The sequence below is a fragment of the Poromitra crassiceps genome, assembly GCF_964638095.1.
Source record: "Poromitra crassiceps genome assembly, chromosome: 10".
NCBI lineage: Eukaryota > Metazoa > Chordata > Actinopteri > Beryciformes > Melamphaidae > Poromitra > Poromitra crassiceps.
The window spans coordinates 43,400,628-43,426,317 of record NC_139631.1 but is presented as its reverse complement, the minus strand read 5'-3'; the positions used below and the strand labels follow the sequence as shown (position 1 = coordinate 43,426,317).

Here is a 25,690-nt window from a genome sequence, read left to right as displayed (position 1 = left end):
TTCTTGGAACCTGCCAAGGTGACTCTGAAGCAAAGGCAGAAACACCCAGTGTAGAGCATACACATGGATTTCATTGTCTGGCACCAACATCCCCGATGTGGAACAGGTCCACGACTTGTATGTATACATCTCGCCAGAGACGCTCGATTCTACAAAAAAGAAGAAAAGAAAAATAACTTTTAAGAATGAATAAAAATAAATCAATGTTTATTTGTCACTACTCATACAGGTAAAAGCAGCTAAATGCAATGTGGGGTATGTGGGGACTAAAGACACACCTTTTCAGGCTCCATCTGGGCCCTTCTTGATCTAACTTCTTTCTCTTTCTTAAAAAAATAAAATAAACTAAACTAAACTTGTACCACTGTTCCTTCAGAGGTTGTAGGTGTCATAGACTGTGTTGCATAGTTGATTGCTCTATTGCTGACAAAAATGTGTTAATGTAAGTCGCTTTGGATAAAAGCGTCTGCCAAATGATGTAATGTAATGTTCTCAAAAAATACTGTACAACAACATCAGCGTAACACAATAAAGGGAGAGAGGAAATAAATATATATAAATGTGCAAATAGGGCATAACCATTATGTGCGGAAACCTTGGGTATCAGTCAGTATATAAATGGATGGAGCTAGGGCTCTATCCGTTTCTCTGTCTCTCCCACTGTGATGTCATAAATCCCACTGACATGTCATAAATCCCAGTATTCTTGTCAGGTTGGTCATTCATGTAAATTAGACTGAGATGCTACTTCTTAAATGTAAACCAATAGCTTCTTTCTGGCTGGTAATTTATGTAACTTATGTAAGAACAGTAGCCTCTTTTGTGTTGGTCTCTATTTTATTTTGTGTTGTATTATTTTTGCTTATTTGATTGTCTTGTTTGTAAATGTATGTTTAACTCATTGAGTGCCAATGACGTCGATCGGCGTCAAATCAAATAGTAACGTGGAGTGCCAATGACGTCGATCGGCATCAAATCAAATAGTAACGTGGAGTGCCAATGACGTCGATCGGCGTCAAATGCGTTTTTTGACGGTGGGACGTGGATCAAAGCCTCATGCATCTCCTGTAAAAATATTGTAGCTATTGAAGGTGTATAACTTATTTTACGGACCCATGTCAGTTGTTGCATGCAGCAGGGCTGAGACCATGGCGATGAAGACAAGTCATGCAGATACTGGGGACTGCTGGGCCATTTCTGCTTGGTGAAGTCCACACCTGAAGGAAAATGAACACATGTACCCACAATCCCAGTTAAACAGAGTACTGACATAATCATATCAGGATATAATGGTAACTGGTTATTGTGAAATTATTCTAGAGTAGACAAAGTGGCCATAGATGAGAGGTGATGGGAGGATTAAGAGGTTAGGGAAGTGACAGCTGACCTACAGTATCTGTGCAGCCTAGGTCCAGTCTTCTCCCTGGCTGTGTGATTGAGGTCTGACAGCAACATCCTCCATGGCTGTGGTCACAATTGATGAAATGCTGACTCCATCATTGTGTCATTAAGCTGTAAACAAGAGGGAGAGAAATGTGTCAGTCATTTTGAACTGAAAAGTTACATGAATCAAGACAACCAACACAATTGAAAATACAGGCAGAGCCAGGCAGGGTCTTTGTAGATAAATAAGCTGCCACACACTTCTCGTGGCTATGTGATTATTGAGAATTATCGTTTCTATGAGCAATATAGCCTACTTTGTTATTGTGTTTTTAAGACTATTGTAACACTGGTCAAAGTTGTTTCCCATAAAGGAAGACACAAGTAGTTGCTCTTTCACATCCACATCTAATTTATTTACTTTACAGGTTATTCTCAGTGAAGTTGGCAAATCAACAATAAAACACTAGTTTAATAATTGACAGTCCTAAAACAGTGACATAGCAGTAGTCCTGCACACACAAGAAAACAGACTCCATTAATATCACCATTGCATTCCCCTCACAGTATTTACAAATAATCCTACTGTGGCCAGAACGTACCAGGCATTGCCTTTCTGCAAATACTCGGGACGTCCACAGGAGAAACCTTAAGGGCCTCACCTCAATGATCTGACAGTAGCCTAATACACAAACACAATAAAGATACATCAAACAATACTCCTGCATTGATGTGTGTGTGTGTGTGTGTGTGTGTGTGTGTGTGTGTGTGTGCGTGCGCGCGTGTGTTCGGGATGCCACACACACGTAGCTTCAAGGCACACAATATACAACCCAACATTACAGTGCACCCGCAACAAAATGAACAAAACAAACAAACCAAAGCTACGGTACTTACATCTCGAGGCACCCAGCCAACTATAACCCGACGCCGGTAGCTCGCCCCGCATCAAACAGACTTCCAGGCGTCCTCGGTGGCAGCAGTAAGTGCGCCCACTGTACACATTGAAAACACACATGAGTTGCACAAATTGCACGACTTAACATTGCATGTACAGCAACGATAACTACTCACGTTTTTGTTGTAAAGCACAGGCTCGCGCCACCGTTTGAGCTTAGACCCTGAGACCGCAGGCTACCGCTAACAGCCCAGGGGCTCTGTATGCACTTCCTGCCTGCGCAGCCTATACGTGCTGACGTAGCGCCGTCGAATGTGCTGCTGACGTCGTTCCAGTAAAACACGCCCTGCGGCGCCTTACACTATGCTGCATATTCTGCCTTCAACGTTATGACAATACAATAACTGTAGCTAGTAATAATGTTCACTTAAAACTGTGATGCCGGTACTAGCACCCATGTCCTGCAGACCAAGATCGCTTTATGACACTTGTATTATGTTCTCTCTTGACAAGATCCTTGTAGATTTGTGTTGTGTTGTCTCATCATAGCTTGGTCAATGCCGTTTACAATCTTTACAAGGCTAACCTTAAGTAGCTGGCTATAGACCAAATCACCTGGATGTTTACATTTACTTCCGGGTACCCCTGGGAACACACATTATAATGGCGGTGGACGGCACAAACTGACGTGTTGAAGACAAAAACAGACAAAGAAGACAAAAATGGTTCGTCCGTGTTGTGTTGTTGTTTAATATCATTCATAACAACACTTTCACTAACGACCAGACTAGCTAATTTACCTGTTGGACCAGACCAGAGTAGACTTGACGCTAAATTAAATTAACGTGGCGTCAGTAGCTCTGTTTGTAACGTTAACGTAACCTCGCGTCACCAGGCTCTTCTATGTTAATGAGTCTGCAAAACAGCGAGTTTGACAGACAAACAAACGTTATTAGCTAGCTAACACTACATAAAACAAACACAGAAGAAAGGCTAGATACGTCGGACAAGCATGTTTACCAACCGTTTAACCATTTAAATTGAAAGTAGTCGGCCGAAAACAACGAGAGGGTTTGACAGCATTTATTTGACAACACGCACATTTAAACCTGCCGCCTTCCCCATGTGGTACCCGGAAGTAAATTTGTTTACATGGTGACGTCACGGTGATTTGGTCTATACTGTCTCAGTAACGTTAAAAACAGCAACTTAACATTACCTGTTGATGTCAGCTGTGTCAGCTGACTCCCGCTGACGATCCTTCCAACATTGCATCCCTAAACTCATTCAAGTCTACTTTTACTTAATTAATAATCGATAAGACTTTATCACCCACTAAAAACTCTTGTGACGATTCACTGGCATGTAAACATGGCGGAGTGGGCCTTGGGCAGACAGATCAGGAGACAGACCAAAGTAACAGAGTCCAAGAGCAGAGGATTACCCAATCAGCGAATAGGTCCCGCCTTATGGTCCCGCCCCGTTCGTGTTGATTGACAGATGGCGATGTATTGGTCCAAAAATTAAATACGCAATTAAATAAATAAAAAACACCATGAAATAAATTTATTTATTTATGATTTAATTTTTGGACCAATGTACTTGAAAAGTCATCATGAAATAGATAAAAGTGGTCATGAAAAGTCATCAAGAAATCAATAAAAGAGGCAATGACAAGTCGCAATGAAATAAATAAAAATGCAATGAAATACAAAACCCAATGAAATAAATAAATGCATTTATTTATTTAATTGTGTTTTTATTTATTTAATTGGGATTTCTATTTATTTCATCGTGTTTTTATTTATTTAATTGGGTTTTTATTTATTTAATTGTGTTTTTGATTTATTTCATTGCATGTTATATTTATATCATTGAGTTATTTATTTATATCATTGTGGTATTTCATATATAATTGTTGGGCCCATACGCTTCCATAAAAAAGGGAGGGCAAACAGGATTTCCTGGTCATGTCGGGAGCGTGTCTATGTTCCCACAGTCCTATATTCCCACAGCCCTATGTTCCCACAGCCCTATGTTCCCACAGCCCTATATTCCCACAGCTCTATGTTCCCACAGCCCTATATTCCCACAGCCCTATGTTCCCACAGCCCTATGTTCCCACAGCCCTATGTTCCCACAGTCCTATATTCCCACAGCTCTATGTTCCCACAGCCCTATATTCCCACAGCTCTATGTTCCCACAGCCCTATATTCCCACAGCTCTATGTTCCCACAGCCCTATATTCCCACAGCCCTATGTTCCCACAGCCCTATGTGGCCACATGCCTATATTCCCACAGCCCTATGTTCCCACAGCCCTATGTTCCCACAGCCCTATGTTCCCACAGCCCTATGTTCCCACAGCCCTATGTTCCCACAGCCCTATGTTCCCACAGCCCTTTATTCCCACAGCCCTATGTTCCCACAGCCCTATATTCCCACAGCCCTATATTCCCACAGCCCTATGTTCCCACAGCCCTATGCTCCCACAGCCCTATGTTCCCACAGCCCTATGTTCCCACAGCCCTATATTCCCACAGTCCTTTATTCCCACAGCCCTATGTTCCCACAGCCCTATATTCCCACAGCCCTATATTCCCACAGCCCTATGTTCCCACAGCCCTATGTTCCCACAGCCCTATGTTCCCACAGCCCTATATTCCCACAGCCCTATATGACCAGAGCCCTATGTTCCCACAGCCCTATATTCCCACAGCCCTATGTTCCCAGAGCCCTATGTTCCCACAGCCCTATATTCCCACAGCCCTATATTCCCACAGCCCTATATTCCCACAGCCCTATGTTCCCACAGCCCTATATTCCCACAGCCCTATATTCCCACAGCCCTATGTTCCCAGAGCCCTATATTCCCACAGCCCTATGTTCCCAGAGCCCTATATTCCCACAGCCCTATGTTCCCAGAGCCCTATATTCCCACAGCCCTATATTCCCACAGCTCTATGTTCCCACAGCCCTATGTTCCCAGAGCCCTATATTCCCCCAGCCCTATATTCCCACAGCCCTATGTTCCCCCAGCCCTATATTCCCACAGCCCTATATTCCCACAGCCCTATGTTCCCCCAGCCCTGTTTCCTCTGTTTAATAATAAAATAAAGATTTTCACCTGTCTTTCAAGCATTTTCATAGATGAAAAAAAAAAAGCATATAAAAATGATCCTACTCCGCCAGCGATAGCCGTATCCGGAGGCATTATGTTTTCGGATTGTCCGTACGTATGTACTGTACAGTATGTCTGTCCTGTCCATTCTCATTACATCTCATTAGAATGCACTGTCTCTCAAACAAAAGTGTCTAAATTGCACAAAATCACAAAATCACAAAAATGCAAGCAACCCGCCAAGTGTGAAGTCAACTGAACAATATGAGGATATGAGGAGACACAGACATACAGTACAGAGATTCCGGCCTTTACAGTATGATGACTCATTATTACTATACTATATTACTACTACCTATATTCCTACCTACCTATTCCTATATTCCTATTACTCCTAAAATAGCATTTAGCGCCAGGCCAAGCGCTATTTAGTGGGCGTGGTCAGCGCATTCCATATTTTCCACTCTGCACTACACCCGGCGTTAACCACTTAACCACGCCTTTTAACCGTAGAATTATGCACAACTCTGGTCCTTGGTGAACTGCAATTACGCCATGACATTCTTCCTTTCGAAGCTCCGATCCACTCGATCCATGTCCGGGTTTTGGCTGCATGCTGTCATCTCTTCATGCCAATTTGGATATCTCAGCACATCACAGATCATAGCCTGAATAAAACAATTCAACCTACAGCCAGGCAAATACAGATCTGTTCAGCAGAGCTGATGCGGTCTCCCTGTAGCCTACAATATAGAACGTTAACTATCGGTGACATTCCTGATAGCATCCAATTCCATGATCTTTATGTTGTAAACACGTAACTTTCACAATAGTGAACAAGCACCCCCACTCGGCTCATTCAGGACAGGCTTAGTTTTATAACTTGTAGGCTACCTGCTGCTCCTGCACATCACAGCACAGGCTAAATGATGCGACATAAATATAGCCTACATTATGTAAAGTCATGGCATGAATGTGTTTTTATTGGAAAAAGTACGTGTCAAGTAAGCTAAGTCTTGTTGGAGCGGACATCACAGTACAATCATGTTACTCATCTATATCACATTGTATTTGTGACAGATATATATGCCACCTGGATTACATGTATGTTTCACATAGGGTTGTGTTTTGATTTTAATGTTTTATTTTGTCCAATATGGAAATGTTCTAGAATTGCATGTTGTGTTAACATAAATATTATTTCTATTTACTACTTAGCCTACTTAGGTTGCTATTTCTTGTCAAAATGTATTAGCCTGCATGCTGGGAGATTTCACGTGTGTCTGTGTGTGACTTTGGTAGGAGTGAATAAGGCCTGGTTTTGAAAAGCGCTAAGCTCTAAAATTAACGCCAGGGGGGAAGATAGCGTTAGGCCGGTATTTAAGGCCGAAACGCCCATTCTGGCCTATTCTGGCATTGCGCCACGCCTCTTCGGCGTAAAGCGCATTTCGGGGCCTAAAAACAAGGCGCGGTTTTTTTGCGTTTAACGCCAGTTTAGCGCCTAAGGCCATTGGGAAGATAGTGGGGGCCACGGGTTAGGGGGGGGGGGGGGGCGGCAACAACAGGTTATGTGCATTAGGGCAGTGGTTCCCAACCAACCGGGCAACGCATTTGGTACCGGGCCTCGAGCCCGGTATTTTTTTTTTTTTTTACAAACATTTTTTTTTTACCAACTACAAACATAAATAAACGTCAACTTGAAACTATGTTTCAACTACCACACAGCCTATAATATTATAGCCTATGTTTATTAAAAAAAAAATATATATATATATATTACAATTGGCAACCGGTCCGTGACTTTCTTTTCCATCTATCTACCGGTCCGCGGCACAACAAAGGTTGGGAACCCCTGCATTAGGGAATGGCCATACTGGTGCTGTGGGGATGTAAGCCGAAGGGAACATAGGGCCTAATCTTGCTGGGAGGAAGCTTTCTTAGAAATGGGGGAACATGGGGCCTAATTTTGAGGAAAATCCTTGTGGAAACACAGGGCTGGGGGAACATGGGGCCTAATTTTGATAGCAGGAAAAATTCTTAGAAATGGGGGAACATAGGGCCGGGGGAACATAGGGCCTAATTTGCGAGGAAATCCTTGGGGGAACATACCACTGTGGGAACATATGGTCTATTTTTGGGTAACTGTCCGCCTTTCCGAAGCCCTGCCACTCCGAACGTTAACTTCCATTATTCGGACTGGCGGTCGTTCACCTTTTTTGCATAGGCCCCACCATTACGAAAATTCCTGCCTTCATTATTCGAAATGTCTGCCCTTCCTCGTTTTTCTAAAGGAGCCGCACTTCCGAAGTTTGGATATTGTGTATGGCACAAATTTACTGATGCTTTCTGAAGGCTATTTAGCCTACTTGATTACTACTGTTTTTGTAGTGTCCACCCGCTATGCCGACCTTAGGTTTAGGCGTGGGGGTGGGAGAGGTTAGGTTTTGGGTTAGGGTCTGGGGGAGGTTAGGTTCAGGCATGGGGGGAGGTTAGGTTTGGCGTGGGGCTGGGAGAGGTTAGCTCCACCGACACGCTGCACACCGCCTCGGTTTTCCTTTCACCACTAAGTAAATAAATAAGTTATGTTTATACAGCAGCTTTCACAGACAGTCAAATCAAGTTCGGAGTGGCGGACCTTATGGAAATCGGAGTGGTGGGATTTCTGAGTGGCAATATTTCAGAGTGCCGATATTTCGGAGTGGCAGAACGTCGGAGTGGCAGCACGTCGGAGTGGCAGCATGTAACCCTATTTTTGATGGGAGGAAAATGTCTTATAAATGGGGTTCCCCCATTTAGGGCTGTGGGAATATAGGGCTGTGGGAAAAAAGAGATGAACCCATCATGTCATGTGATCAATTATTTGTCTCTCGAAGTAAAATACCCCACATTCTCAACTAAACAGTGAAACATGCATTTTTTAAATATTAGCAGTGAATCCCTGCTGAACTGCTGCAGTGGAGTTGCTCAATAGAAGACTGTGGTTGTTCTGTGCAGCTCCCAGCTGTTCATGTGTAAATGTTTGATTGTGAAGCTGGAGTGCATCAAAGAGCATGTGTCTTGTAATAGTCCGGGAGCCATGGGGTTGAACCTCGCTTCGTCGGATAAAGTTTTTTTCTCTGCTGATTCTTGTAGTTTGGGGGTACCTATTCAAAATACAGGAGGGTGCCCGGTGAGCACCCTTGAGCCTTTTCAGATATTAACCCCTTAATTGCCAAAATTCCAGAAAAATAGGGATTTATGGGATTTCATGCAAAATACTCAAATCAAATGCATCCAATTTGTTTTCTCCAATGTGTATTCATAAAGGAGGTCATGTACAATGTATTTCATTCCACATTACATAATATTAACCCTTTTAGGCCATGCCAGCAAAACAAATGTTTTATGACAATAGGGGTTGTGCTGGATGACAACATCCATTGAGCCTTTGCTCATTGGCAGGCGCGGACTGCATAATCGGGCACGTCGGGCAAATGCCTGCAATTTTTTTTTTTTTTTTTTTTGTGTGTGGCCACTCACTGAACAGCAGGCCAGGTGCCGCCTACTGGTTTACTAGTGGTTTTATTACTTTATTAGTTAGTCTGAAGTAATAATTACACTTCAGGGTTAAAGTGGGTGCATCTCATTGTAAAATTGGACTCTGCCCAAATTGGGCTTCAAATGACCCAAATTGGGCTTCAAATGGCCAAAGTTGGGCTTCAAACGGCCCAAATTGGGCTTCAAACGTCCCAAATCTGGCTTCAAACGGGCCAAATTGGGCTTCAAACGGCCCAAATCTGGCTTCAAACGGGCCAAATTGGGCTTCAAACGGCCCAAATTGGGCTTCAAACGGCCCAAATCTGGCTTCAAACGGGCCAAATTGGGCTTCAAACGGCCCAAATTGGGCTTCAAACGGCCCAAATCTGGCTTCAAACGACCCAAATTGGGCTTCAAACGCCGCGCGCGTCGGCCCTTATCGGCCTGGCCTGCTTGGTATCTAATGGCCCATTTCCACCGCTGGTATCAACGCGGCCCCGCCCAGCTCGTCTCGCTTTTTTGTCTCATTCCACCGATCAAAAACGGGGACAGCCCGGGTTGTATTGGGGTCGAGTCGTGGTACTTTTCGTACCTGCCTCGTCAAGGTTCTATTCTGTGAACCCGGGTTCATACGGTGACGTGAAAACATTAGTAGATGACTGATTGGCCAGGCAGAATCGTGTTTACTCTGTCTATCCTAGTGACTATCAATGCAGTGCTGCATACCAGTTTAGTGGGGCTTACCTTCTCTTCTGTTATGCTTTTCCATCAGTCTTTTGTGTTGCTGCCTTCGCCTCTGGTAAAATAAAATCGTGGCGGTGGTTTCAATTGTCCAAAAGTCCGCTGCTCAGGAAGCGCTTGTAGTTGAGTGCTGCGTCGGCTCCGCTAGGCCGCAGGCGGGGCTCTGGTGAAGCCGCGGTCTTGCCTGGTGAGGCCGCCGGGGTAGAGGCTTCACTCTAGCGCAACCCCCATCGCTCGCGCAGCGCATGTGAGTTTTGACTAACAACAAAGTGATATCCATTCTCCTGGCCGATTGTCACATTTGCCCATGTACACTGTAGGTCATTTAGAGGCACCAGTATTTCATAAACAGTTTAAAAGTTCTGTGTATGGATTTAAGTGTAACGTTATGTTATAGCCTACTTCGGAATATGGGCGGAGGGCAGATATGCGGTCGCTATGACGACCAGGTGTGGGCGGGGGCAGATGACCAGCGGTGGAAGCAAAACGTCCATCAGGTTGAAACAAGTAGAGCCGAGTGGTGACGGGCTGTGCAGGGCTGTAAAATGTGGTGGAAAGGAGCCATAATGGCTCATTTCCACCACATATAACAGCACAGTACAGCTCTACTCGACCTGGTCTTACTCGGCTCTACTTGATATAGACTCTGTTTCCATAGCAAGTTTACTCGCCTCCGCCCACACCTGGTCGTCATAGCGACCGCATATCTGCCCTCCGCCCATAGCCGAAGTAGGCTATAACGTTAAAATGAAATCCATACACAGAACTCAATTCAGAGTAGATGATTCAGAGTAGATGATACACACTGGGAGGTGTGAAGGGCACATTTTGCTGCTGATGATCTGATGGTAGTTAAGCATATTTGGATCTTGAGCATCCTACCCTGAAACATGCACAGAACATTGTGCATGCACTTCACAGTTGCACTTATTGGCGTTAAAAGGGTTTTGCAGCCACACCTGATCATCTCCAAAATGTAGTCTGGGACAAGTTTGCAATCTTCCGGTAGAGTGGTTGGGCTCAGTGACCTGTTGCATGTGTCTTTTTTTCCATCAAAATCCCTGTGTTCAATGCTAGTGGCAGATTTACATTGATATTTCAATATATTGCTTGAAAGTGGGCCCTCATTGAGTGCCAATGACGTTGATCGACGTCAAAGTAAATAGTGACGTAGAGTGCCAATGACGTCGATCAACGTCAAATGCGTTTTTTGACAGTGGGACGTGGATCAAAGCCTCCTGCATCTCCTGTACAAATATTGTAGCTATTGAAGGTGTATAACCTATTTTACGGACTCATTAGGTGGCGACAGTGCTCTCCAGATTAGAGAAAGGTCAGGAAAACAGCAGGAAAGAGAAACCGCTCATGCTGCAGCCAGAGCCATATAGATTGCTCTGGCTGGAGCTGACGTTGGCTGCGAACAGCAGTCAATCCGCGCCCACAACTGAGCCTCTCTGTCTCTGCTGTATAGTTTCTCCACACGATTAGCCGCCAGAAAAGCAGCACCCGACGCCGAAGGGCCAAACCATTCTCAGCAGTCCGGTTTGGCTTTTCCGTGTCGCGCTGGGAGCCGGCGCACAAAAACGGAGCACTCCGAAAATAGACGCTGGGTGCGTGAGGCTGTGTGTTAGTGTGGGGAGGAGTTTGCAGCTGAGGGGGGGAGAGGGGGGTGGGGCACGCAGGGCACCACACAACTACACCACGTCACTACATCAGAAAATATTAGCTTCAGACTCAGTGAATGTGCTTGAAATGCTTCATTTCACAAAAGGCGGAATATCTCAGCTTCTAATTTCAAACGCCTGTTTTTGCTCAAAACAACCTATCTTCTCTGGCTCATAACTAAAGAACAGAAAATGGTATCAATAAACTTTTTTTTGCTGATGATACAATAGAGTCTCCTCGTTCTTTGTGCGTGTTCAGTGTTTACATAGTAATATCACACAATATTCTGTGGGCCTCGAGAAATCACTGAAAACGCTCTGAAACTCTGGCACTGGGAGCGTCCGTTCTCCAAAAGTGGCTGGCACTCAATGAGTTAACATTCTCAATGAATGCTTCATTCACTGGGGGTAGAGCAGCTAAGTTTGGAGCAGACGTGTGCTTTCCCATTCTTTTCCTCCCAGAGAAGTAGCCTTGTGTGTGACATGTCTGTCCTCTCTATACCAGAACAGGCTGAGATGAAGGCAGTGGCTTGGTCAGGGACCTGCTGGAATGGTGCAACCACATTGCAAATAGCAGATAGTTCATACAGTTTTGAGGACTTTGATGACAGAGCCTTTTCCCAACCCATAGTAAGACGCTACAGTGTCACATCCCAATATGGCATGGGCTGGTAAAAGGTTCTTCACAATTTGTGAATGCTTGACCAGTGTTGACTTGATGTCCACTATTGCCCTTTCCTTGTGGGGCGTGATGTGTGGTACATCTAGTCCTTCCTGATGGTAATGGTGAAGGAGTAGGATGCACACATCTGTGTCATCAGAAACCACTGATATTTGACGGGCTTCTCCAGCACACCTCAGGACCTTTTGGACAATGATGGTGTCAGTTTCTTCCTGTTGATTTTCTAGATCATATCAGCTCCTTCTTTCTTCCAACCTGATCTCAATGGGGCATGGCTCATCCCCTGTCACATGGCTCCTCCCCTGTCACCACCAACTTGTGTTTGCTTGTGCTCTGTAGATGGAAAAGCTGATCCTTCCTGGGTCAGTTCCTCACATAAGAGCTAAGCGATGGTGTTTCTAGGTGAGCCCTGTCTCTGTGACATCTCGAGTGATGGACTTGATACAGTTCTGTAATCAGAGTACCTGTCTAAGATGAGGTAGGCGTCACTGTCTGATAGGTATGAATTCAGCCATGTCTTAACATTTTTGATGAAATCAGCTATGGTGCCATCAGCTGGCCAGTCCTGCCATCAGCTGGTCAGTCCATTACCCTTGAATCGATGGCATTTAGGTTTTAAATTGTGGAGTTGTCAACTTGGATTTATTTGGTTGTTGTCATTGTCTTTACTTTGTTTGAGATGGTGTTGTAAAATCCCTCTGGCCAGGTCTTCTCAAAATCTTCTAACATTTTGTTATTTATCTTTATCATTATCTTTATGGCAGTCTCACTGGTGGGGTGATCTTGATGTTCACAATGCTTTCCCCTGGATGTTCGTTGGGATCCAATGGATGGAGGCAGGTTTCCAGTTTCTGACAAAGTCCAGCCCTGTCCATGACTTTGGCATCTGCTTAACTCATGGCTTCAGCCTCCTCCTTGTGATAGAGATGAACCTTTGTAGTATCTGTCTCATCCTCTTCCATCTCCTTCATGTCTGACTCAATCTTGCAGCATATGTGGTGGCTCAGGGCCCAGATCTTCAGTGCCTCTCGCTTCATGGTTATTCCAATGATCCCTCCATCACTGTGGCTGTACCTCATGAAAGTGGTTATGAACTGGTTGATCCACAGGCCATTCCATATTCCACTAATGTGTCGCATCACATGCTGCCACTGGAGAAAATTCCTTTGTGGAGGAAGCTTCTCCATGGAATGAAGATATGAGAGGCCATAGCAGACATAGTTGACATGGCCAGCTGCACTCTGGTCACCCTCACGGTCACCCTCACGTTCAGCCCAGATGTATGACATCAGCATCATTGGTTTCACCAAGACCTAAACCCAAATTGTGGCTGTTCTGGTCTGACTCACAATCTGATCCTCTGGAGGCTCTCATCAGGTCATCTGCTTTCTGGAAATTTCTTACCAGAACTCCAAAGAGCCCACTATCAGCATCAGTGAACATAAAGCCCCAACAAAACTCATCAATGCGTGCATACCCCTAAGACGCTTTAAGCAGCGCAGCCACATCTATAAGTGACATGTGTGTCTGTTTGAGGCGAGATGTGTCTGTCTGTGCCAAGATGCAGTGTCCCAGCCATTTTGAGTGGGGTACGTGGCCCAGGTGGGGCACAGACTCAAGCAAGGGTGGCACTGATTGCGGCATTTAGGAAGGATGTAGAAAGGTTTTCCCTCACCAAAATTTAGCCTAACATCACTCTAGCTTAGTTTAACAATTAGCCCCCTACAGCCTCTGAAAGACAGTATTGTTGGCCACAGATGCCAGCACCCTCAGGATTTTGGGGTGGCCAATTAGATTTAACGGGTGGCCAGTGCCACCCCTGGCCACTCCCTAGAAACTCCCCTGCTGAGATGTGCACACAGGATTTGAGCAGTGCACCTAGAGCCCTCCCCCCGGCTGTAAGGAATTGAGAGTGAAGACAGAAAGTGCCGTGGCTCAAAGCTGGTGAAACATGCACACACGCGCACATGCACGCACAAACACGTGCGCACACGCATGCACACACACAGTGCCAGAGAGAAGGGAGTGGGGGAGAAGGGTCTGACTTGCGCAAACCTGCACCGCTTCAACACCTATAGGAGTGCTTTATCAGACTAAAAGTCCTCTGCTAATTTCATGTTTTTATTGGGGGTGGTGCACATGGCGCAGGAATCAAATAGGCTACATTATACATGACCTCGTTGCTCCTTTATGAATAAACATTGGAGAAAGCAAATTTGATTAATTTGATTTGAGTATTTTGCATGAAATCTCATAAATCCCAATTTTTATGGGATTTTGGCACTTAAGGGGTTAATATCTAAAAAATGCACCCTCCTGTATTTTGAATAGGTACCCCCAAACTACAAGAATCAGCAGAGAAAAAAACTGTATCCCACGAAACAAGGTTCAAAACAGCCTTTGGCTCCCAGACTATAATGAAATATATGAATACTAGAATATCACTTACAGTCTACTCTTCTTGATATCACAACCTGTCTGTTCCAGTAAGGCGGCGTTCACACTCAACGCGCTTTTGGAGCTGCCAGCGCCTTTCTGCAATTCATAAGGACACGCTAAGCGCACTCCTCTTTCAAGGACCGCACCTGGTGTTTAAACGCTGGTGGCGTCTAGTTTTTTTGGGTGGAGCGCTCTGGGCGTTTTAAACTGAACAAAGTTGAACTTTTGGAGGAAGAGCACGCTGCTCGTCTTTTCACTCATCCTACCTCTTCTCCTCCCAGAGGGATCCTCAACCTCCGCTGCTGCCAGAATTGGCAATAATCTGGCTTTCATGTTCACAGTCAACAACATCAAACAGATGAACCCTGCTGGCTACCTTCCGTGTGATCGTTGTGTCCTGAACTGTACTGCACACGACTGCAGGGGGAAACAAAACAAAGCACACACAAAAACGCTCCGTGCGCTGTGTTTTGTGCACAATGGAAGCGCTCTCAACATGATTTCCATAGCGTTCTTACTGAAAAAAGCGCGTTGGGTGTGAACGCCACCTAAGGCTGCATGTAACCAGGAAGCCTCCTCAACATTACATTCATTTTTTGATATTTTAAAGGAAACATTGTATTGATGTTTACAGTGAAAACATGTTTGTTATTCTCAGAGCACCAACCTTTAGTGAAAACAAACAAACAAAACAAAAAAGCACTGAACTTCAAATTTGCTTTTTTTGTCTCACAAGCATCTGTTTAGTGCTGCTACCTGCAAAAGAGCCTAATACTTAATTTAGTGTGGTTGTAGTTTAGTTTTTATGGATGTTACTTTGTTCTATACAGATCTGCTGGTGAAAACAGACAATCCACAACTCATCACATGGTACCAAGACAAGCACCAATCTAACCTCCAGAATGGGTTTATCTGTGTACAAGAAGGATCGGCAAAGAGAAAGGATAAGAAACATCTTGATGATATCTACACCTGGCTCTACAACACATACGGAGGTGACGTACACATCAACAGGCAGCATGAGGTCTGGCAGATTGAGATGGCATCAAGAAACCCAGCGGACACAGAGAAATCAATCGAACCCAGCGACATCTTCAAACACCCTTCTGGAAAATACACACCCATAAGATTGGTGCTGACCATTGGGATTGCAGGAATCGGCAAAACATTCCTTGTGCACAAGTTCATCCTGGACTGGAGTGAAGGAAGAGCCAATCAAGATGTTCATCTCATATTCCCCTTGACCTTCCGCAAACTGAATTCACTGAAGGGAGAAACGTTTAGTTTGGCAGAACTAATTCATGAATGTATCAGGGAAACCATCAACATCCCAGAGGAAGCTCTTAATTACATCTTCACAGAACTACAGATGTCAGGAAACACCAACTATGACAAGAGTAACTTCAAACTCTTGTTTGTGTTGGACGGCCTGGATGAGAGCCGCTTTCAACTCGACTTCACTGCCAAAGAAAAGGGCTCTATTGATGTGACAAAGCCAACCAGCATAGAAGTACTGCTGACAAACCTCATCAAGGGCAGGCTGCTTCCTCCTGTTCGCCTCTGGATGACCACACGACCTGGAGCAGCCAGTCAGATCCCTGGAGACTGTGTTGACATGATCACAGAGGTGAGAGGCTTCACTGACCCACAAAAGGAGGAGTACTTCAAGAAGAAATTCAGTGATGAGGAACAGGCCAAGAAAATCATCTCCCACATCAAAAAGTCACGGAGCCTCGACATCATGTGCCACATCCCAGTCTTCTGCTGGATCATTGCTAAAGTTATGGAGGATCTGTTAAAAACCAGTGAGACAGACCTTCCCAAGTCTCTGACTGAGATGTACACAAGATTCCTGATGTTTCAGATTGATCAGACAGAGGAAAAGTACAGCAGAGAAAACGTAAAGAAAAAACGAGACAGGATTTGGTGCATTGAGTCACTTGCAAAACTGGCTTTTGAGCACCTGGAGAAAGGCAACCTGATCTTCTATGAGGATGACCTAAAAAAGAGTGGCATTAACTTGACTGAAGCCTCACAGTACTCCGGAGTCTTCACAGAGATCTTTGAAGAGAAGGATGAGCAAAAAGACAACAACAAAGTCTTCAGCTTTGTCCATCTGAGCATGCAGGAGTTTCTGGCTGCTCTTCATGTCATCCTGTCACTCATCAATAACAACAATAATGTGATGGCTGAACCACAAACCGCTTTAAAACGTATGAGGATGCATATGTCTTTCTGGAACATACCAGCAACACAGGTCCACAGGATTGCTGTTGACAAGGCCTTACAGAGTCCAAATGGACACCTGGACTTGTTCCTCCGCTTCCTCCTGGGTCTTTCACTGGGGACCAACCAGAGTCTCCTAAAAGACCTGCTGAAAAAGACAACAAGTAGCTCAGAGACCAATCAGGAAACAGTCGAGTACATCAAGGAACAGATCAGGGATAATAAATCTCTAGAGAGAACCACCAATCTGTTCCACTGTCTGAATGAGCTGAATGACCATTCTCTAGTTGAGGAGGTCCAACAATACCTGACATCAGGAGGTCTCTCCACAGAGAGACTCTCCCCTGCTCAGTGGTCGGCTCTGGTCTTCATCCTACAGTCATCAGAAGAAGACCTGGATGTGTTTGACCTGAACAAATACTCTGCTTCAGAGGAGGCTCTTCTGAGGCTCCTGCCAGTGATCTCATATAAAGCCTCCAGTAAAGCTCTGTAGGTGACAACATAACTGGATATTAACTATTTTTAAATGTCATGTGAGTAAAAAATGGAAAACATTTTAAAGTTATTCATCACTAATTCTTCTTCAGGCTGAGCGGCTGTCAGCTGTCAGACAGAAGCTGTGAAGCTCTGTCCTCAGTTCTCAGCTCACAATCCTCTAGTCTGAGAGAGCTGGACCTGAGTAACAACAAGCTTTGGGATTCTGGAGTGCAGCTTCTCTCTGCTGGACTTGCGAGTCCACATTGTAGACTGGAGACTCTCGGGTAAGATCCATTCACAGTTTTCTCAATTGACTTGACATGTTTCTCCAAACTAAGGCCTGCTCTCAAAACTCTCTCAGGACAGAATCTGCAAATGGAGACTATGTAGGTTTAGCAGGACTCTCACCCTCCCATCCTGAAATAAAGACTTATAATGTTGGAATTGATGAAGCGAGCAAGGAATGGTAAACTTGCTACCTGCCTCTTCACTTGTCAGTGGGTCATGTGACCTTCAGCGGGAGAAAAATCTGTAAAAGTGATATTTCTCTCTGTACATTTATTTTAGCTATTAGCCATTATGCATGGTTTGTCCTTAGGGCTTCTGTAGCACAAAGGTTTTGCGCTATGTTTCCAAAATGTTGCGGTTTCTGTCTCCCTCTAGTGCTCAGAAAATCACTTAATAATAATAATAATCGACTTTATTTATATACCACTTTTCACTATATCTTCTCATTCTTAATGGCCTTCTGTAAAGCATAACATAGAGTTGAAAAATTACAGAGAGAAAAATGCAATATGAAGTTCTGCAATTTCCAAAGGCTGCAGTTACTTTGAAAAATATTTGATCCATTAATCAAGTACAGTATTGGTGAAACGCTTTCATCAGACTCAAACTCATGCAGTAAATCAGACCACACTCTTTTTAATAAAGTCACGTTTATTTAAGCAATTTTAAAGTTCTTAAAACAAAGAAAACCCTGCAATGATATTGAATCGCAGTTTAAATGACAATTTCAATTATATTTTTGTCAATGTTGTTCAGCCCACTAGCATAGCATAGACTATTTGGTGGATGTATTGATCCAAATCACCTTTCAGTACCAGTGAATATAGTTTTAACATGGTTGTACCCATTGAGAATAAAACCATAATCTCTCTGATTGCTAGTGCTGCACTCAGTTCACTGAACTACAACACCATGCAAAGAACACTGTTAACTCTGCTTTTGTTAATCAACATTATTAGCAGTAATTTTTTTGAAAGTAAAATCACTGGCACAACATCAACTTTAAAATATCAGAGAATAATATTTTCACATGTTTTCTTGACCTTCAGGTTGAGTGGCTGTCAGCTGTCAGAGAGCAGCTGTACAGCTCTGGCCTCAGTTCTCAGCTCCCAGTCCTCTAGCCTGAGAGAGCTCCACCTGAGTAACAACAGCCTACATGATGGAGTGAAGCTACTCTCTGAAGGACTTAGGAATCCACACTGTAGACTGGAAACTCTCAGGTAAAATGCATTCACAGTTTTTCTCAATTGACTTGACACCTTTCTCCAAACTAAGGTCCCTGCTCGCAAAACTCTCTCAGGTCAGTGTTCCTGAATCTGCAAATAGAGACTATGCAGGTTTTACACCAAGACTCCAGAATCATTTCAAGAATCAAGATTCAAGATTTTTATTGTCACTCCGTAGTACAAGTATCACGTGTGAAATTCTTGTGCTGTAGACTCCGTTACAACATAGTGCAAAATAACAGGGCATATATGTGCAGGAAAACAAGAGAAGCAACAAGCAATAAGGCAGTAAAGCAATAAGACAAGCAGTGACATATTCACTGCACATAGGTGCAAATGGCATGGACATACTTTAAACATAATTAAACATAATTAACATTATGTTTGCACAGGTGCAAATAGCATATACCTAATTAAACATACAATTAAATATTAGACATACGTAATGGTAGCAGCTACAGTACAGTACAGTACAGCTACTACACTATTTGTGTATGTTAAGGAGTCTCGTGGCCTGCGGGAAGAAACTGTCCCTCAAGCGATTTTACATTGGCATTCTCAATTTTACTGAAAATATAGTTCTGGATTTTACAAAATGTGTTTTGTCCTGATCCACATTCATATTCCACCATGATGACCCTGAGAGAAGATCATATATGCTTTGATCGCGTGCCATTTATATTACTGTACCTTTCTCTTCCTGTCTCAGTTCCTGTCTCAGTTAAAGGATAAGTTCACCCAAAAAAGAAAATTCAGTGATTATCTACTCACCCCCGTACCGATGGAAGGACGGGTGAATTATTTTGTCCACTAAACATGTGGTCGCATATCTTGTGGATTTCGGCACAGCAGTGGCACTGGGCAATTAGTGCTGGGCGTTAGTGCATTTATAGGCGTGTCCAAGTCATTGTACTATTCTCCGGAGTGCACATCTGCCTGCTTGTGGGGGCGCAAAGGTGAAATGGGCTGGGTTTACTTGTATAATTATTCAAAGGCTTGGTCAGGGCATGAGATCTACACAACCAATCAGATAGGCCAATCTACCAATAATACCTTTAAAAACATTTAGAAAGTGTCAGTCTCACTCAGAATTACGTTACGTTACGTTACGTAGAATTACGTTCTACACAACACACAATTTGCTACTCAGCTGTTTGCATGACATGAAGTGGATATTCCACTAATATTCCCATTTACATACAGCTGTGACTTGGTGACAAGTCATATATTGAAGCTGAATGAAGGCTAATCATTTTTTTTATGATCAATTGTTTTTGTTTTTATATATCATATATAATGAAACAAGGACAGTCAGAACACTCCTGATAATATAGAAACATACACATTACACCTGCCATGGAATACACCGTACATTACTTCTGCAACTAGGTGAAGGTGTGCAATATTCAAGATACAGTAAATATGGTCACCATAGCATCAAAAATAAGAATAAAACAAAATTATTAGTGAAGGCAAGATTAAACGGAAAGAATAGCCCATGTTAAAATAAAAACATGAATAAAATATTTCTGTTCTGATTGCTGCAGTGAAGCGTCCGGGGACCAACTTCTTCCAACCGCCGCTGGTCAGACGACAATCTTCTGCATGTTTTTAGTGGGGGTTATATATGGAGGAACCCAAAGGCAGCACGGGGAGAACATGCAAACTCCACACAGAAAGGTCCTTTTGATGAGATAGCCCACATGGGCAGTGGGCACTGATGACATGGGGGGGAACACACCCCCAGCACCCACAGCATCCCAGGCGGGAATCGAACCCAGGACCTTCTAGCTGTGAGGTGACAGCGCTACCACTGTGCCACTATGCCCCTCAGTTACTTTGTCAAGTAACGCAAGTTACAAATTAAGTTTTTTTTTATCAAACATATATTTAAATAAAGATACAATCATTTCCTAATCAAATTATGTGTTTTTATGCAAATAACCACTAGCCTATAGATGACAATAACAAAGCAAAAGGATAACATTTTAGAATTTTGGATGGTTTACACTGACTTCAAGATGGTTTCAATTATTTTGTCAGGGTGGTTCCAGGGTGGCGATGTCATTCTGCTGCTGCTGTTATTTTGGTGAAAGTAATTCAAAGTAATAAGTAATGAGATACTCTACACAGCCAGTAATATTGTAAATTTGACATAAACCCAGTGGGAATCAAACCAACATCTCTGGCATTTGTGAGTGCTGCGCTCAGTTCACTGAACTACAGCAGTGCAGCACCATGCAAAGAAATGGCCTGCATTTATATTGCACTTTTAGCCAAAGAGCTTTACAATTACCAATTCACACAGACATTCATGTATACACCCATGGTGGCAAGCTGCCATGCAGGGTGCTGGCACAGCCATCGGGAGCAATTTGGGGTTCAGTATCTTGCCCAAGGACACTTCAACATGCAGATCGAACCACCAACCTCTTTTGTCCAAAGCGAGATTAGTGGATGACCCACTCTACCTCCTGAGCTACAGCCGCCAAAGAACACTGTGAACTTTGCTTTTAGATAAGAGAACAATCAACATTATTAGCAGTAATCATTTGAAAGAAAAATCACAGATAACATTGATTTTTTAAATATAAGACAATAATATTTTCATAACTTTTCATGTCCTTCAGGCTGAGTGTCTGTCAGCTTTCAGAGAGAAGCTGTGAAGCTCTGGCCTCAGTTCTCAGCTCCCAGTCTTCTAGTCTGAGAGAGCTGGACCTGAGTAACAACGACCTCCGAGATCTCGGTGTGAAGCTGATCTCTGATGGACTGGGGAATCCACACTGTAGACTGCAAACTCTCAGGTCAGGATTCCTCAACCTTGTCAACACATGACCATTTAAATCCTGCTTTAAAGAGAGAAAATCCTAACCTGTGGATGATTTTCTCTGCTCTTATGATTGTGGTAACAACCGTTCACTCTACTTTCTGTCCCTATGAACTGTTTTCTGCTTTCTATCAGGATATTCCATTACTTACCTGCTTGATGATTCTGTTGTTGAGACCTAAAATACACAAAAAAACTATAATTCTGCAGCAAACTGATCCAGAACTGCAAATGAACAAATTAACGCACAAACCAGATCATTGGAGCAACCGTTGTGACCAGAGTGGCAGATGGTTATTAACATAAATCTTATTTTAAACGGGAGCTTGTCTCTGTTTTCCACAAATACTTATTTTGAAAAACAGGAACAGGATACATTCTCAGTAATAAACAATAAATAAACAATATGGCAATGGAAGAAAAAATAACTTAACTGTGTGTGTGTGTGTGTGTGTGTGTGTGTGTGTGTGCGTGCGTGTGCGCAGGCTGTCAGGCTGTCTGCTCACAGAGGAAGGCTGTGGATCTCTGGCCTCAGCTCTGAGCTCCAACCCCTCCCATCTGATAGAGCTGGACCTGAGCTACAATCATCCAGGAGCCTCAGTAGTGAAGCTGCGCTCTGCTGGACATTGGAGACTCAGGTATGGAGAGGCAACATCTGCTAGATGAGGAATATTGATTAATTTCTAACGGCAGTTATGACTGATGCTGTGTTGAAACTCATTCACATTGAAGGTTATTAAATGTCCATGTTTCCATCAAAGTGAATCTGCTGGTCTGACTTTGTTTATTCCCCCAGCGTGGAACCTGGTGGAGTGGAGTGGTTGAAGCCAGGTCTGAGGAAATGTAAGTTTGTATTTAGTTTGATTCATGAAAACAAAGCATCACACATTCAAATAAAAATCAAGATAAAAACTTGATTCACACAACATGTATGTATGTGACATGAACGTGATGACATCATGAGGCTTAACGAGGATATATATATATATATCTCTTAATTTTTAATGAATTAATACTGGGGCAAAAACACTGTGGTGAAAGTTAAAAATAAATCAGTAACATGGTCAAATTGCTATCATAAGATGTAAAATGAATGGAAATTGTTATGCCAAGCCACATCAGAGGTTGGTTGCCACTTCTTGTAATTTAAATCAATAAATGAATGAATATATAATTATTCACAAAGATTAAACTGTTCAATAATTAACAGTCAACTTGTTAAATCAACAAATAATAAATACAACAGTTGTATTAGATGAGAAGCTGCTGCTGTATTGAGTCTTGTTGTCTCCATCAGATGCCTGTGAACTCACACTGGACCCAAACACAGCACACAGACTGCTCCTCCTGTGTAAAGACAACAGAAAGGTGCAAGAGGTGGAAGAGGAGCAGCCATATCCTTACCACCCAGAGAGATTTGACTCCTGGGAACAGCTGCTTGGTAGAAATCTACTGACTGGTCGCTGTTACTGGGAGGTCGAGTGGGCAGGAGATGTTTCTATAGGAGTGACCTATGGAATCAGCAGGAAAGGAGAGGGTGATGACTGCAGGCTTGGAGGGAATGAGAATTCCTGGATTCTGATGTGTTCTAATGCTAGTTACTCTGTCTTTCACAATAACAGAGAAACAGTCTTACTTCCCCTCTCGTCCCCTGTCTCTAACAGAGTAGCAGTGTATCTGGACAGGCCTGCTGGCTCTCTGTCTTTCTACACAGTTTCCTCTGAGACACTGATCCACATCCACACATTCCACTCCACATTCACCGAAACCGAACAACTCTACCCTGGGTTTGGGTTCTGGCCTGGGTCTGGCTCCTCAGTGTCTCTTGTCTGATAGAGGAGGGAGAGAAATTACTCCATGAATAAACAAAACTGAGATGATGCTGCACTCTGTAGAGCAGAGATTCTCAAATGTTTTTCAGCCAAGGACCCCTTACAGGATAGAAAATATACCGGGGACCCCCCTCATTCTGATTTTGGGCTAAGCTTAATTGTTTCCATGGTAACGTGCTTGACTTTTAAATTGATAGGTTTGTTAGATTAGAATGTAATCCATGAACCATTTTAGGTTTGAAGCATACAATATTTTGAACTATGAAGCTTTTGCAATTTTTTCTTTTTCTTTTCTTTTTCCTGAAAACTTTTCGCGGACCCCCTGGCAAACTGCCACGGACCCCTGGGGGTCCCCGGACCCCCATTTGAGAACCACTGCTGTAGAGGATCACACTCCTCATGTTTTCGCTGTGACACAAAGTGCCCAGATGACAGCCAAAGACATTATATGGGGCAAGAGAGAGAGAGAGACTTCCATCTTCATGTGAGGATATGAAGAATATATTTCCACCTAGATTTAGGAGTGGTTTAATTGACTCAGAGCCGTGTATATAGAAGAGTCACGACATCTCACTCCAATGGACCAGTTTTTTTACTCAAGAGTTCCAGGAAGTAAGGTCCTGGATTAAGTAGCACTGTCGAGTTGCAGCAAAATGGACAGTTTGTATTGTACTTTGATTTGATTTTTGATTTTTTTAAAGAATCAAATTGTACATTATCAGCTTTATTTTAGCATTCAAAAGAAGCGCGAGAACCCTTCCTGGCTGTTCATTGGCTAATGAGTCGTGCATTTTGGTCCTCCGCTGACGCCACTCTCTCTCTAGAGGACACTAGTTTGACTGTAAAGAACACATGAACCCATTACTGTCAGCACAATGTGTTGTACGTCCAGGGAAACTGGACAGGGTTTGAACACCACATCAGGTTCTGTTTGCAACATGAAGATTTCATTTGGAAAATGAAAGCAATCAAATATGAAACCAGACAGAATCAAGCTGTTGTTTATGATGACTGGTTCAAATATTTTTCTTTTTGATCTTTGTTGGTGTTTTAGCAATCGCATGATTCCAAGCTTATTTTTTTAATATATATATATACTGTATATCATTTATACTGAGATGTGGTCATTAAAACTGTATGCAATCTGTATATAAATGGCATTGATATTTTGAACAAAATATGTTCTAATAGACATATTAGATTGTTTCTACAATGCTAGGAAAATAATGCCACATGGGAACTTTTTTCTGGAATTCTCATTTTACAGATATTAACTGGTGCAAAGCATGGCTTGTTCCTTGTTGCTTGTTCCAACATGTACATGTCTAGATGTTGATAACAAATGTATGTATCTTTTGTAAGACTGACCAAGAAAGTGTAACATTTGTTTTATGGTTACCTTTATTACTTTTCCTTAAGATTTTGAAAACTATATATTGTGCAGTAGGGGACGGAATCACCAGATGCCCACGATACGATAGTATTGCGATATGCTAGTTTTGCGATATATTGAATATTGCGATTTATTACCTTTTTTCAACTGCAAATGATGTCCCCAAAATTAAAACTTTGCCAACACCTGGTTTATATAAGATACATTTTCCAGTCTGTTCATCTGACTTCAAACTATCTTTTTTTTTTCAGCAACATTGTCAAGTAGACAGACCAACAACTTTCATAAAGTCCTGTCATAGTTGCATGCACGGATGCACCTGACAAACTGAACTGTTTGTTACAGTCTACTTACAGTCCACCTTAACTGGATGTGTGTGTGGACTAACTGTACTTAGATAGTTTTTGAACAATGCAACTTCACTTGTGCAAAACATCTTGTGCAACCCATTCAGCAACTTGGGAATTTGTAAATTACTGTTGCAACAAAACTGTTAAAACAAAATAAAACAAAAAGTAAAATATGCTACTGTTTGTTTACTTGTCTTGGAACTAAAGTTTATAGCAGAAAAATTGTCAACTAGACAGACTGACTGACAAACACTGTCATAAAATCCTGTCATTAGTTGCATGCAGCACCTGACAAACTTACAGTCCAACGTAAGACTTAACTGAATGCAACCATGTGTGGCTACTGTAGTAGGCTAGGCTACTATTATTTTGAACAATGCAACATCACTTCTACAAAACAAATTGTCCCTTCAGCAACTGGGGAATTAGTGAAAATAAAATAAAAGTGTACTCTTAAGTAACTAAAACGTGCTACTGTTTGTGTTTGCTGCTGGCCTTGGAACTACAGTAAAGCTTATCAGCAAATCAGTGGTGGCTGGTGAGCTTGGAAACAGGGGAGGAAGCTAGTGCGGCGACCAAAGGTCGCCGCCCCTTTTTGGCGGCGACCAAAGGTCACCGCCGAAAAAA

At 43.0% G+C, this 25,690-nt stretch overlaps 1 protein-coding gene across 1 annotated transcript in view; it reads left to right on the top strand.

The window, feature by feature from the left end:
* LOC310784459 (NACHT, LRR and PYD domains-containing protein 12-like) overlaps positions 1 to 25,275 on the top strand; it is a gene marked incomplete at its 5' end in the record, with an annotated part of 33,632 nt that extends 8,357 nt beyond the window's left edge. Inside the window, 7 exons of the mRNA XM_083645451.1 lie at positions 15,275 to 17,159; positions 17,258 to 17,431; positions 18,485 to 18,655; positions 21,292 to 21,465; positions 21,974 to 22,126; positions 22,285 to 22,331; positions 22,786 to 25,275. Coding sequence (XP_083501577.1) covers positions 15,275 to 17,159; positions 17,258 to 17,431; positions 18,485 to 18,655; positions 21,292 to 21,465; positions 21,974 to 22,126; positions 22,285 to 22,331; positions 22,786 to 23,321 — 3,140 coding nt within the window. The 3' untranslated portion in view covers positions 23,322 to 25,275. The remainder of the gene's footprint in view (positions 1 to 15,274; positions 17,160 to 17,257; positions 17,432 to 18,484; positions 18,656 to 21,291; positions 21,466 to 21,973; positions 22,127 to 22,284; positions 22,332 to 22,785) is intronic.
* Positions 25,276 to 25,690: the final 415 nt, after the last annotated feature.